Source organism: Lethenteron reissneri, chromosome 37, assembly GCF_015708825.2.
Source record: "Lethenteron reissneri isolate LAM-NWPU_2019-01 chromosome 37, ASM1570882v1, whole genome shotgun sequence".
NCBI lineage: Eukaryota > Metazoa > Chordata > Hyperoartia > Petromyzontiformes > Petromyzontidae > Lethenteron > Lethenteron reissneri.
This window is the reverse complement of record NC_083815.1, coordinates 11,024,786-11,039,946: the sequence shown is the minus strand read 5'-3', so window position 1 is coordinate 11,039,946 and position 15,161 is coordinate 11,024,786. Positions and strand designations below refer to the sequence as shown.

At 47.7% G+C, this 15,161-nt stretch overlaps 1 protein-coding gene across 4 annotated transcripts in view; it reads right to left on the bottom strand.

Annotated features, from left to right (window-relative positions):
- Positions 1–6,999: 6,999 nt before the first annotated feature.
- Positions 7,000–15,161, bottom strand: part of LOC133351543 (DENN domain-containing protein 5B-like) — a 74,917-nt gene continuing 66,755 nt past the window's right edge. For all 4 annotated transcript variants that reach the window (XM_061566841.1, XM_061566842.1, XM_061566843.1 and 1 more), the window contains one exon: positions 7,000–14,953. In XM_061566841.1, coding sequence (XP_061422825.1) covers positions 14,770–14,953 — 184 coding nt within the window. In that variant the 3' untranslated portion in view covers positions 7,000–14,769. The remainder of the gene's footprint in view (positions 14,954–15,161) is intronic.

Genomic DNA, 15,161 nt, shown 5'->3' with positions numbered 1-15,161 from the left:
TAAAAAAATTCCCTAAATAGTGTAAAATTTTGCAAAAAATGTTTTCACGAAAATTAATTGTCACGCACAACGAGCCTGTGTGGAAAATGTCAGCTCGATTGGATCACGGGAAGTGGGTTAAAAAACGACCGAAAGATTTGCACGGTCATAAGCAAGCACGCAAGCAAGCAAGCGAACTTAATATAAAGGATTTAAAAACAACATCACATCATCATCAGTATTATTACAATAAACTATTTAAATTACGGATTTTTTTATGTTACCACGTCAAGCCACCTGAGCCATTGCATAGGTGTTTTTCATAAGCGAACTGGCCACAAATGATAGCTCAACAAAGCGGCCTATTATGTGGACATTTATAGCAGTCAAATATTCTCAATGCATGTTGATTCTAAATGAAGGAAAAACCAGAGGACCCGGAGAAAAATCCACACGCGGGGAGAGAGCGACACGCAATCTCCAAATATACAGCAGGCGTCACAGAGTCGGCGGGATCGAACCAACGACCTCCTGTAGCCACTGTGGCACCCCAACATCGCCAATGAGCGCCTGCATCGTCAAAATATGCTGCACTCAGGTCTCCCATCCATCTTCACCACCACCCCCTCCCACTGCCGGCACTTGATCAGCGTGGTGAAGTATGGTCAAACGACCACCACGGACTCGTCCGACGTGAGAGAGGAGGTGTAGTAGTATCCTCATCCAGCTATAAATGTCTACATTAAGAGCCGCCACTTTGTTGAGCTGTCATTTGTGGCCAAGGTCGCTTCTAAAAAATGATAAGTTAAATACTTCAGTGGGCTTTAACTGGTACGATTTTTTTAAAAAGGTTCGTTTTCTTTGTAGTTTTTAAGTCACTGTTGGAGAAAGTGCTGTTAGCGAGTATAGTACCTATAAAGGCCGGTACAGCACACGAGGGGCTGGGTGGCCAACACCACGCCCGGCCGCCTTTGTCTCCCCAGTGGCGATGTTTACACGCCGCAGCAGGTACTCATTTGAGGCCGAGTCGACCTAGGGGAGGCCCATGACCGGTTGTTGGCTGTGTGCGGGAATTGATGTCACTTTGTTGAGCTTTCATTTGTGACCAGGTCGCTTCTGAAATGTAAGTTAAATACCTCAGTGGGTTTTAACTGGTCAAATAAAAACATGTTTTATTTGTATATATATTTAGTAAGTTATTTGTTTACTTTGCACTCCTAATCGTGTTTTTGTGTCGTTGTTGTAACGTCCTGACCCTGTGTTCCCAACTGGGGGACATCTGCTGGAAAAAAAACATTACTTTATAACTCATCGTATTCCTCCAGTATGAACACAATTATTCCTCATTCTGACTCACAAGTTGCAGGGACAGGAGGAGCGACTGTGGCCTTGCAACCCAAACACAAGCTGCTCCCAGACTCCTTCAGTAGGATGTGCAGCAGCAGCAGTAGCAGCACGACACTAAACTCTCTCTCTCACTGCTGGAGCAGTCTGGTCGTGGCCACCACACCTCGACAATTTAGCTCTTTAAGAACGAACAGCTCTTCGTTGCTGCTGCTGGGTTTAATTTATTGTCGCACGCTGAGCACGGGTTTGCTTGGCGTACGGCGCTAAAAAGAAGTTAAACGTGCAAGTGCCACCATACGCGCCGCGGAATACAATACCCATCATCACACGCAATAGCGGACCGACTAATAAAAACATTCACAAGTTGACACGTGTGCATGCGAGTATAAACCAACGAGGCGTGTAACGTGGAGGTGGCACTTTGGTGGTGGGATACTCAAGAGGGGATGGCTCTAAGAAGAGAGACCACGCCACGAGGTGCTGCTGCTGCTACGCCACGTGGGGTTTGGGCCACGTGGGGCTGGACGTGGTGCGACTTGGGCCGCTTGGCAACAATCGGCGAGGCGGCTTCTTGGCCGCCACGCGACTCAAGCAACGACGTGAGGGTCGATCATTGAGTCGGTACTGGTCTCGTACGGGAATCCCCTCCACCACCACCTCCACCACCATCGCCGCCGCCAACTCACAAAGAGAAGCGCACGGCGCGCGTCCACTGCCATTGTTAGTTGGAGTGCACCTCACTCGCTCATCTCCACACACACACACGCCGCGCCGCGCATTAACACCGAGGCACGGCTCACACCAACCCGCTGGATGAAGGTAGTCCACTAAAAGCGGACGAGCAATTCACACTTCAATGCCCGGAGAAAAAAAATCAAAATTTTCCATCGTAGAACGCGCAACGAACGACATCGCGACGCGCGTAACGCAACGACGCCACTTGGGCAATGGGCCGCTGCAAACTCACTCGGTGCACGGCGCGCTGAGTCCGCTGTCGTCGTTGTCGTCGTCGCTGTCGCTGCAGTCGGAACGAGAGCGGCGGAGACTCGGCGAGAGGAGCCGAGGAGGAGCCGTGGAGGAGCGAGCTGCGAGGAGAGACGGAGGACGAGGGCTCTTGTCAGAGTCGCCCTTCCCGCGCTGCGCGAACAACAACACCAACTTGGCTGGCGAGTTCAATACAAGTTGGTGCGCATGCGCAGGAGCATCTGCTTAACATAGTATTAGCATATCATTAGCATATCATTAACATGTCATTATCATATCATTAGCATATATTAACGGGCATCTGCGCAGAGCGCGGGAAAAGTGCGGTGGGAAATTCAGGATCTGAATATTTATTTAAAGAGGAGGAATCCGATGAGCTATGAAGCTCTTTTTTCACAGACGTCTAGTAGTTTCACAGATGTCCAATAATATAATATTAGATTTAACGAAAAATTGGATTTAGCCTTTGTGGCAATAAAACAGGAATTAAGATATTCTTTGGGTCTTTCGGTAAAGTCACGTAGAAGGAAAATAATAAAATAATAAAAAATAAAACAAACATATTTGAGAAGGGAAATAATCAAATAATAAAAATATAAAACAAACATATTTGAGAAGGGAAATAATAAAATAATAAATATATAAAACAATAGAAATTCTCAAAAATGTTATTGTTTAATATTTTATTATTTCCCTTCTACGTGACTTTACCTAAAGACCCAAAGAATATGAATTCCTGCAGTCACGAAAGCTTTAAGTCAAGATTTAGGTATTAAGATGTCAAAAAACACCACGTAGATTCCTATTGCAAGGCATCACGTCTGAATTAACCACACGTGCACCTTCTAAAACATGCAGGCGAATGTAGCTCTGCTCATAATAATATTATTGAGTTGAAGCTTTCGTGACTGCAGGAATCCACTCTTTGGGTCTTTAGGTAAAGTCACGTAGGTAGAAAATGAAATAAATCACGACGTTTCGGGCGCAACACAAGCGTCCTTCATCAGCTGGGAAAGCGTGGCCTGCTGCTGATGCAGACTGTTGTAAAATGTTTGAAATGGGTGTAGCCCAAGGGTCATAAAGAAGTGGCCGGGGCTAGAGATGTGAATGTGAGAAATTAGCATGTTAATGTAAAATGGGAAATAAAAATGTGAGAATAGGTTTTCCCCTTTTTTCTGGTAAAACACCAAACTGAAACCTTTTACAAGGAATCATGTCTGCACAATACTTGTGTTCAGAATGCAAACAAAATACACACTCTAATAATATATGCATTGTCTTTGAAACTGATTGGTCCAGAGTGTGTTTTTGTTTGCAATATGACCACAAGCATTGTGGTTAATGCAGACATGATTCCTTGTAAAAGTCTCAGTTTGGTGTTTTAACATCTTAACACAGCTGTTTTGTTACCAGAAAAAAGGGGAAAACCTATTCTCATATTTTGTTACTGGCAAAGGAGGTCACATGATGATGATAATAATAATGTGTTGCATTGACTTAGAAAGGGATTGGCCTCCAACAGAGAGAGCAGCCTTCTTTGTGGCATTGCCTCACCAGCGTTAGACCAGAGAGCTCGGGTCGAGCAGTTATATTCTATGGGACTTTATACAATCAGGACGATGTAAAAAAAAATCAAGATTATGATTAACATGTATTAACATAAATTAGCACGTGGAGAGGCGTGGCTTTGATGACGCGCCACAAAGGGGGCGTGGTGACGTGCACCCGAGCGGGCCCGCACGTCCGCCAGTGACGTCACCCCGAAGAAGGGGGGGGGGGTGGGGCTGGGGTAGAGAAGGGAAACTGCGGGGAGGAGGGCCAGGGGGAGAGGGGGGGTAGAGGAGGGGCTGGGGGGAGAGGGGGAGGGGCTGGGGGGAGGGGCTGGGGGGAGAGGGGGAGGGGCTGGGGGGAGAGGGGGAGGGGCTGGGGGGAGGGGCTGGGGGGAGAGGGGGGGTAGAGGAGGGGCTGGGGGGAGAGGGGGACGGGGGAGAGGGGGACGGGGGAGAGGGGGGTGAGGGGGAGGGGCTGGGGGGAGAGGGGGAGGGGCTGGGGGGAGAGGGGGATGAGGAGGAGGGCCAGGGGGGAGAGGGGGAGTAGAGGAGGGGCTGGGGGGAGAGGGGGAGGGGCTGGGGGGAGAGGGGGATGAGGAGGAGGGCCAGGGGGGAGAGGGGGAGTAGAGGAGGGGCTGGGGGGAGAGGGGGAGGGGCTGGGGGGAGAGGGGGATGAGGAGGAGGGCCAGGGGGGAGAGGGGGAGTAGAGGAGGGGCTGGGGGGAGAGGGGGAGGGGCCGGGGGAAGAGGGGAATAGAGAGGGGGGGAGAGGGTGGGGGCTGGAATCTCCGTATAATGACATAAATACATAAATAACGCGGTGGACCATTTAAATCCCACTCCGCGTGTGCGTGCTGCTCATTGCCAAGTGCTGAACCGTGCCGCTCACGTTTTTTTACGCGCGATTTTGTTTAATTGCGGCAAACTTGCATTGCGTTCACACTGAGTTAACAGGTGGTTGGTGCGTCATTTGTTGCATCTTGCACGGCTGTGTGCGGCTACGAACCCGGCAACCCCAGTTTATGATATTGACTTACACTGGAGGAATCCGATGAAGCTATTTTTTTTACAGATGTTCAGTACGGGCGGATCAGAACGTTACAAACAACAAGCAATTAAAAAAATCGTGATAGGTGTGCAAAGTAAAGGAAAGGAAAACATCACGTAAAAGAATATACGAATAAATATTGATTTATAGCTTTCGTGAATGCAGGAATTCATACTCTTTGGGTGTTGCGATCGAAACGTCGTGATCTATTATTTTTCTATCTACGTGACTTTACAGAAAGATACAAAGAGTAAACTATACAAATACACATGTTTATTTGTTATCGTGGCAGGTAAAGCCCACTGAGCGATTTAGATAATTTTTCAGAAGCGATCTGGCCACAAATGACAGCTCATCAAAGTATCTCATCAATTCGCGCTCACAGCCAACACCGGTCATGAGCCTCCCCTAGGTCGACTCAGCCTCAAATGAGTACCTGGTGCGGCAGTGTGTAAACATCAATATCAGGGGACAAAAAGCAGCCGGGCGTGGATTATCTGAACTGGTCCTGGGCCTCCTCCCCTAGGTCTCTTCAGCCTCAAATGAGTACCTGGTGCGGCGGTGTGTAAATGTTGCCACTGGGGAGACAAAGGCGGCCGGGGGTGGTGTTAGCCACCCACCCCCCTCGTGTCCCACAGTGCCGACCTTCATAGGTGCTACTCGCTGACGGCACTTGCCCCAACAGTCTGTTGAGGCTACACGGGGGATCTTTGTCTTTGGTGCGTTCATTGTTCCGACTGCACGCGCTGCCCGCGTCGTCGATTCTCTCCGTGACGACGGAGCGGGTGTCCAGCACGGCAGAGAGTGGCACGGAACGTCATGTCCCCCCGTCTGTGTGCACGTCAGGGACTAACGTGACCCCGTGCTCAATGTCTCCGTAACTTTTGAGTCGTACGACGAGTCAATGATTTGGTGACTGCTGATGCCGTTTCCGCTGCGTTGGTAGTGGTGGACAAATGACACAAACGCAACGCATTTGTCAATAAAACTGTATGGCCTCATGATTAGCTAAAATATTCGGCGACATTTCAGGAAATTGCCCCTATTCACGTGCTATACATCTCCATATAATGTATTTGAAACGTGTGCTATGAACAATGCTCATTGCCCGATACTTTACGTTTTTAATTTTAAGACAGTGTTGGACAAATGTGTTGGGTTTTTTTGGTAAGTCTGCAAGGACGTAATCTACCCGAGCCAACTGACACTACTTAATTTATATTTAAATTTATTTTTACTTGGTTGGCTTTCTCATGTGACGACAGTTGTTTTTGCGCTGGTTTATATTCACATTCTTTCTTCATTTGATATTTTTGTGTTTAGCTTTTGTTATTTTGGCGACCCTGATGACCCAGGTAACTATAGGGTGCGTAAAAAAACACATGTTAACACTTATATAGGAACTATCGTTTTTAATGGGATAACGGATAATACACTGCAACATGATAACACATGTATTTTAAGAGCTTCAAAAAGTCTCCACTTGTTCGCCATCATTGTCAACACGTGCCTGGAATCCTCTCCAGGTGGTCTCCTGAGCCCGGAGGCACATTTCTCATGGTATTGTTGCAAATTCTCAGAAGTGCATTTTAAATGAAACTTATCCTGGTCTAAATTTCGATTTAAAAATGTATTGCTGTAGTTTTGACACCTGATGATGATTGCTTGTGTTGCAATCGAAAGTCGTGATAATATTATTTTATTATTTTGTTTCCCTTCTCCGTGACTTTACCGAAAGAACCAAGAATATTATCTTAGTCTCTTGACTTATCATACGGTGAAACAGAATAAACGGTTTTCCAGTTCACCCAACGCTGACCTATTGCCTTCATTTGCATTATTTTTTGCGACGTTAAAGGTGAATTGAAAACACCCTGTGATATTAATATGGATAGCCTATATCTCATAAATTCCACGATAGTCGACATGATGGATCAGTGGGTTTAAATAAAAGCAAGAGACATTGGAAATTCCCTCAATGATTCTGCAAGAGATCCCAAAGCACATTTAAATATACGTCAATAAATTAATCAACACCCACCATGGCTGCACAGTAACAACGTCCAATAAAGCCACATTTTACCAAAACGTATTTCATACATTGCCTTTAATAAGATACATTCAAACGCAAAGTACAGCAATGCAAAACCGTGCATCAACACATTTTTGTTGTTGCCGTTACAAAACATTCACATTTTTTTATGGCAGAGCATAAAACATGGCCCATTCGGTTGTACGCTGATCACAACAAAGGTGTTTCGTAAACAATTTAGAACTTTGATTCAAAGAATAATTTCAACTTCAAATACACGGCGCCTATGATACGTCCCATCAGGTACCGTGCGTACACATGCAGCGCATCTCTTGTACACTGAATACATGAAAGTCATTCTATTGATGGGGGGGGGGGGGGGGGGGGAAGAGTCGTCTGACTCAAGTGGCGTTGGCGAGTGGGTGCTCATTACGGCTGGAACCGGCACGCGAACGTGCGTCATCGCCAGCACCACACAAAGGTTAGCCGACCCCCCCACCCCCCCCAATATCAGTCGGTGAGCCCAGGACAAATGGTACCACTTGTCCGATACCACCTGGAGGTGGCATGACTTGTAAGTGGTTACAATCTCTTCGTGTGGCCAATAACAGAGAATTACGTGAAAACCACTTGAAATTAATAGGGTTATCAAGTAATTCACTATTAGGTAAAATAAATCGATCGGTGGAACCAATTTCTGCACTGGCCTGTGGACTACAAATTATATACAAAAAACAGCCCCATCAATCCACGAGTGGATGAATTCAGCATGTCAGTCATGGTGGTTGTTTGACCGTACTTCATCACGCTGGCTAATGGGGTTGGGGAGGGCAGGGACAGGCTCAGGATCGGTTCAGACATGACGCACCACCGATGTTAGCCATGGTCGGGAATTGAACTGTGGGGGCCAGGTTCGTAGTACAATGCCCATCACCACTACGCCGCAGCTCCACCACGCTCCGCACGTTAGCTCATCCTCCAATGAGCACCCAGTGCAGCTCACAACTGCACTGGGTGTGATACAAATGCGGCTGTGTCCTTATGTAGCAGTGGTCTCACCGTCTACTCCAGTGCCACACTGGCCATGAATATTTGTCACACGCCAACACCAATTTCCTCAACGCACCATTCAGGATAAGCGGCAGATAACGTGCGTGTGTGTTGGAGAGTATGACGTAGTGCTGCTGGGTTATAATATCCAATACCCATGATTAACAGGAGCATAAATATGGGTATAATGATACCAGCATCACGATCCAATACATTATATTTAGAGCTTAACAGATGCATTGCAAAGCCTGGCCATTCTAAAAATCACCACTGGACTTGATGCCTTGCAATAGGTTTCAATTTGGTGTTGAAACATCGCAACACCTGCTTAATGCCAGACAGGGGAAACTCTTTCCTGAATTTTGTCATGATTTCTCGGTTTATTAAAACTGTGCAGTGTTCTGTAACAGTTCAACACAAGTCCAGTATCGAATCTTGGAACAAATCAATTCCTGCCACCCGAACACAGATGCCAATTCTCAGACAGGTGGCGACTCCACATGTACTCAAGACCATCAAAAGGCATCCATCTCATTGACAACCATCCCGATGAGGCCACTGCGATGTCATGTTTCACCCAGCACGAGCGTGTAATGCTGACATCGGCGGTGGGGCCGCGCACTTGTCCATTCCCACGTTTGTGAATCATTTAAATATTCCAGTATCAGTTGAATTGAGTCTGCGGTGTCAAGATTCTGGGTTCGAAATCTTGGCAGCCAGTGGTGGTCGATTACAACTAATTATTCGGTGATGTTCCAGCTGCTGCAGAGTTGGCAGTCGTGCACAAACATAAATAAAGAAAAAAAATCGTAACACCTTCGCCAATAACACTGTGGCCTTAGAACAACAAATATATATATAATAGGCGACGTTTCAGGAATTGTCCATTCTTCACAGCATGTGTTCAGTTAATTTTGTTGATCGGCGATGAAGCAGTTCTCCAGTGGAGCATGCCTCATCATCTTTGCCTATCTGCCAAAACACTGCCCAAATGACGCTAGTGTATCTTACGCATACAGGGCGATCCATTTATAGACGCCTCACTACAATAGTCGGGAATACATCTTAAAGAAAGAAACATTTAAATTCAAAAGCCTCTAGAAATCTGCCACCAACCCTCAGTAGGCATATTCCATCTATTGGCACTCTCCTCTGTAAGATATGGATAAATTGCGTGCACAATGCAGTATTCAATCACCTGTTGAAATGGAGTCATTAGAAATCAGGGAGGTATCTATCCAAGTGTGTCACGTTCTTACCCGCCCGTACGGGACATGTGAAAAAAGAGCTTCATAGCTCAACGGATTTTTCCAGGATAAATCAATATTTTGATTCTGAAGTATCACCTGTATGTCACATTTCTCTATCTAATTTGGTGTATCCCAGCTCTGAGGGTTACTGTTTTTGGTAAAAGTAGTAAACTATAAACGGAAAGCATCGCGTGTGGCACACAACTCCTTACAGAGCGTGACAGAGGTGCTGTCTGGCTTCAGGTAGGACAGGCCTGAATCCAGTCTGCAGTCGAAGGCCCAGTGTCCCCCATGTTTCATCTCCACTGACAGCCCTGAACTAGTTGTGCAAATGCGACATTCCCATGGCAGCAGATGCCCACCAACACAAGTTTATCCACTTCTGACTCCCCATAAGGTGGTACTAATTTTATCCTTACAGGAGGGATGATGGCTTAAGTTCAGAGGTGGATAAAGTAGCTTCCCGGGGGGGGGGAGGGGGCAATCCCAAAACTTCAGGATGAAAGTCAACTTTTTTGTCCTGGTGAGTATTAATGTAATAACAATTTTGGAATTCTCAAAGAGGGAGGATTTGAATCGAACCCTTCGCTCGTGCTTGAGTGCCACCTCGCCGGGCAACGTGCAGAGCCCCTCTTTACAGCAAATATCGAGAGTTTACATGGCAACAATGAAAACTGGAAATGAAAAATATTACGTAGAGCAAAGTACGTCAAATAATTGGCACGGACGGGTCACGAAAGAAACAATTAGTACAAACATAACATTGTAAAAAGGTGAGATAAATAAAAAATATATAATTAGAAAAAATATTGGCTGGCTTTAGGTGCTTTATTTGTGTCACATGGGCTGTGGGAGCTCATTATTAGGACACTTTAATAAATATTACGAATATGGGTTGCACACACGTATACAGACACATATACAGCACAATATAGTTAAATATCTAACTATATATACACATAGGCACAGTTATATATACATATAGATACACATATACAGACGCATGTGTATATATTTCATTGTTATATCTTTATGGGGAGTAGTGACGTAGCAATTAGCACAATGTGCTATAAACCGACAAATGTTAAATCGATACCTAGCAACGGCTAACATCAGTGGAAACGTGAAAATCTGAACCTGTCCTGGGCAGCCCCCTTTTCACCTACTTGCTTTGACCAGCGTGGTGAAGAATGGTCAATCTCCCACATCAGAAATGGAATGGGGGAGCCCTTCACCCTGCAGAGGGTTGACAAAGGGCCATAGGTGGTATCAGGAATATTATTTCTGTATTGCGTGAATACGGTGTAATCGTAAAAACGCCACGGTCAAAATATTTAGACAATTTTTGCAACAAGAGATCAATGTCCACGCTATGACGTTTGGGCATGTGACGATCCAATCAAAATATTACATTCACATTGCATGCATCAAATCGTGCGCGTATGAGAATCAACGGTTGAAGGATTCTGAAAGGGATAGTTACCCTATCCTCTAACAGAACGAATAAGAGCCAGAGTTTGAGCCATTCCTCGATTTGAGTCGATTATTAATCAGAAAAATGTAGAAATTTGACAAATCCTAAGAGAAATATTGTAGAAAAAATTAGAAAAATATGAAGAAAATCCGCAGACATGGCTCCTGGTGCCTCCCACGTGGTTCCAAAGTTAAAGAATCACTTTGCAGGGAAAACAAGTTTCTCGATTAGCAATTAATTGAAGCGTGTTGTGGATTCTGAAGCAAGACAAGAGAGTCCATCTGGGTGGCAATTCAAACCTTACAATGGCAACGGACGGGGTGTCCTGCACTTGAAGAGGTTCCATGTAAAAAGCACCAAGAGAGGTTCCTTCCACATCATATATACATCTGACAAGTGCTCCAATACAGGAACCTCATTGCAAGGCTTCTGAAAATCGTGATGCTTCTCCGGGTAAATTCACATCACAAACGAAATTATTATAAGTTTAGTTTTTATCGTCAAGGTGTGTAAATCAACCCAGCGAACCTTGGTCATCCTCGCGGCCAGCCATCAGACAAAGACGGTCACCGCATCGGGCACTTTTAGTTGCTCTTCTGCGGCCGTCTGGAACGCTCTTCCTTCCGATATTAGGAACCCGCTGAAGCTATGATGCACTTTTAAATCATCCAGATTGAAAACTCATTTCTTTATAACTGCTTTTGGTGTTTAGTTTGTTGTTCTTCCCCCGCACCTCCGGTTAGCACAGTTGGCTACGTATGGTGCGAAAGAAGTTCAACATACATACATACTTCGCCATTGTATGCTCTACATGGCCACTAACATTCCTATTGAACCTCAACATACATGTACATACATTTGTATGCACATGTATGTTGGAACAATGGCGCTAATATTCTTAAATCCTCCCGTCCTCTGTCCACCCAGCAATTGAAATGGGTTCATTGTTAGCCGATCGAGGGGCAGCGTGTGGTGGGGTAAAGGGTGGGTGCTCCCACAAGTGTGGGTACTCCCGTTAGAGAGGCTCTTCCAGAGTCTCATCTCCAGTGGAGGCCCTCCTTCCGGCAGTGCCTCACGCGAGCAAATTGCAGGCCTGCCCCTTTACTCGCTCCTGTTACGATTTGGGCATGGAACGAGCTTGTGAAAGAATCTAAGAACTGGGCAAGGGGGTGGGATGATGGACTCGCCGCATGCGACCGCGGCGAGTCTCGGCGCGCCCACGAAGAGGAGGAGCGGGGGGGATGGCGACGCCGCAATTTCGGCCAGACGCAGGCAGATCCCCCCCCCCCTCCCCTCCCGCAGGGCAAACGCCGCCGTGCGAGAGGCCAAAAAAACCCACGCACACTGCCGCCGCCGTCGTCGTCGTCTGCACGGGAAATCGACTTTGTATCACGAATGGCGTATGCTCGTTAATTTGTGTACAAAACAAACAAGAAAGATAGAGAAATGCAAACGTTCGTATAAAAATTCTCCGCTCCGCGCTGGGATGTCACCGTCTGGTTTGGTTTTGTTTCGTTCGCAAACCGACAGCATACAACACGCGTGTCTGGGAACAGACGGTACACTCGCCCTGCGCAATGGTTCACGCTAAAACTTGAGGGGCATCGATTTGCGTGACTGCAGGAATCACAACGGTTACCCCTTTAGACAGTTCGCAACGTTTTCGGATAGAAAAGGTCCCGCTGCCCAAAAAGGCGAAAGAACAGTTCTTTTTTCTGTTTACGAAAAATGGGTTTAGAAGTCCATCAAGCGCTGCTATTTATAACATGGGGGGGGGGGGCACTCATCCGAAACGTCTAAAAGGATCACGTAAAAAACATCCGGGACAACGGAGACGTCGTCACATGGACGGCGCACGGCAGACGTGTCGGTGCGGTTGGTGCGGCAGCCGAGATCACGAGACGGGCCGCACGAGATGACAACCTCGCGGACTGGACGCACGAGACGCGGACGACTGCTGCGGGAGTAGACGCAGCAGGGGCTCCTCGTGCTATCGAGTGCACCGGGCGCCGACACAGATTCACCGGCAGCGCCATTGTCCAAGAGGCCAAAAGCAGACATTGCATCGTCTGCTTTGTTTTTGTCCCGTCCCGCGATTATAAACAACAAGAGGTAAACGCCTGCACTTTCCAGGGCGAAACCCAGACCGTTGAACACCGCAAGAGGAAATAATTAGCGAGGGTGCAGTTCGTCTGGTTGTGCACAGGTTAAGTGGGTCAGCAGGTAGCCTGGGGATGACAGGACGATGTTGCCGTTTGACGTGACAGCCACAGTGGAAGTTGACGTGAAGACTCGCCGTTCAATCTGCAGGTCTGGTATCTTGAGTGGCCAAAGGCTCGCGTTGCTGTGGACTTTTCTCCCCCCACCGCACCTCCCATGAGTTGGCTATGTACAGCGCGAAAGAAGTTCGACACGCGTACGTACGTGACAAACGAACGTCGACCGCGTGCACAGTGCGGAGACGACATGGAAACGCGCATTGGCCTGCTGGTGAGCAGGTTAGAGTGTATTAGGAGGTTAAGTCACGCGACCTTACTCTTTGGTGATCATGAACCACGGTTGGCAATGGTGACAGCGAAGGGAGCGTAGATGATTTGAGAGCGCTTATCTATCTGCTGGTGAAATCAGGAGGCCGAGCAGATCTGGACAGCTGCAGACGGGTGATTGGAAATTGACGTTGAAGTGAAGACACTCGGCCCATGTGGGCATACCGAGTTGTTTGACGGTGTCGTGGGGAGATCAAAGCACCAAGGTTGATATACCGAGCAGTGGCGATGACTTGAGGGCACTCAATCGATCTGCGGGTCAATTCGGGCAGCTCGGAAGAGTTCATCGGCGTTCGATTCGTAGACGTAGCACATCACCGTTACGAAAGCAAATCAGCAACGATGAAAAATATTCTTGAATCTATTGCCAGCGGCTCAGAGAACACAAGCTTAACACTGAGAGATTATGAAGCGAAGTTATTGTTGAAGGCAACGTATGGGCGAAGTAGACTTGAAGAGTACATGGTAAGTCCTCGCTTAACGCGTGTTCACACAACACGTTTTCGCTACGACACGGTTCCTTCCATTCGGGAACACTTTGCACAATGTGGAACGTGCACTGTTATAGCGCGGAAGGTGCGCGGTTACAGTAACGCGGTTTCTGAGTGGTCGACGACGAACTACTTGAGCTGCACGGCTGAGCGGTGCAGTGATACCATACGCGGAGTGATACGGTAACGCGGCGGCGTTACCGCGAGTAGTAGTAGTAGAAGTACATCGTATCTCGTCAAACTTCATAGTTACCTTATTCATGGGGAAATTGTTTTGTTTAACGGGTTTTTTGTTGTTGTTGGTTAAAGCGGCACTTTACTCTGCCATGTTAAATGAGGACTTAATCTATCTTTGACGTCAACCGAAGCCGATCACAGGCCTTACACTTTGGGGATCGTGAACCACAGCTGACACTGAAGACTGTATCGGAGTTGGGATGATGACTGGAGGGCACTGATAAGTCTGCTGGTGAGGACAGTTGGTCCTGTTGGTCATTCAGTTTAAGTCTTGGATCGGCGATGACTTAAGAGGTCACAGATATACGAACGGGAAAGCGGGGGGGGGGGGGGGGGGGGTGGGCGATGCTCACGAACTAATGCTGGTGTTGAGGACAGCAAATACATGGAGGCGAGTTGAAAACAAAACGGCACAGGGGTGGAGACAACTTGAAGATACTCCGTCGTCTACGGATGAACTCATCAGATGACCTGACGGATGACAGTCCTCAACCCTGGAGGGCTGCGAACAAAGACTGGCGTTGAAGCAGTTTGGACGTCGGGGGGAGGGGGGGGGGGGGAGACTTGCAGACAAACGTTGAGGTTTACGGTCGGACAGCTCCAGCGGATTGACAGGGGTCCGCGCACTTGGACCTCCGGTGTCGAAGACGGCAGAGGAACGGCAGCGGCGACGATGACGATTCCTCCGGGACTACCTTCGTCGTCATCGTCGCGCTGGTGGTCGGAGGTCAACGATGGTGGGCCCGGCGCGGCCAGGGTCACGCGGCGACGTCCGGCGGAGGTCACGTGTCGATGCCCTTGACGAGCGACGACTCCAGGCTGATGGGGAAGCCGAGCAGGGCCTGCAGGAGCCGCTCCAGGTCGCTCACCAGCCTCGCGTCGCGCAGCAGGGCGACGTCCTCGTACATCTGCTGCAGCACGGGGGAGCTGGTGAGCAGCGAGAGCCAGCTGTGCAGCAGTTGCTCCCTGCCGGGGCGCGGAGAGGGGGAAGAGTCAGAATGTTTATTCATACTGGAGGAATCCGATGAGCTATAAAGCTCTTTTTCACGGATGTCCAGTAGGGGCGGGTAAGAACGTTACAACAACAAACAATATAAAAACACGATAGTAGTGCCAAGTACAGGAAAGGCAAATAAATCACGTAAAAACACAGAAATAAAATGAAACCATTTCC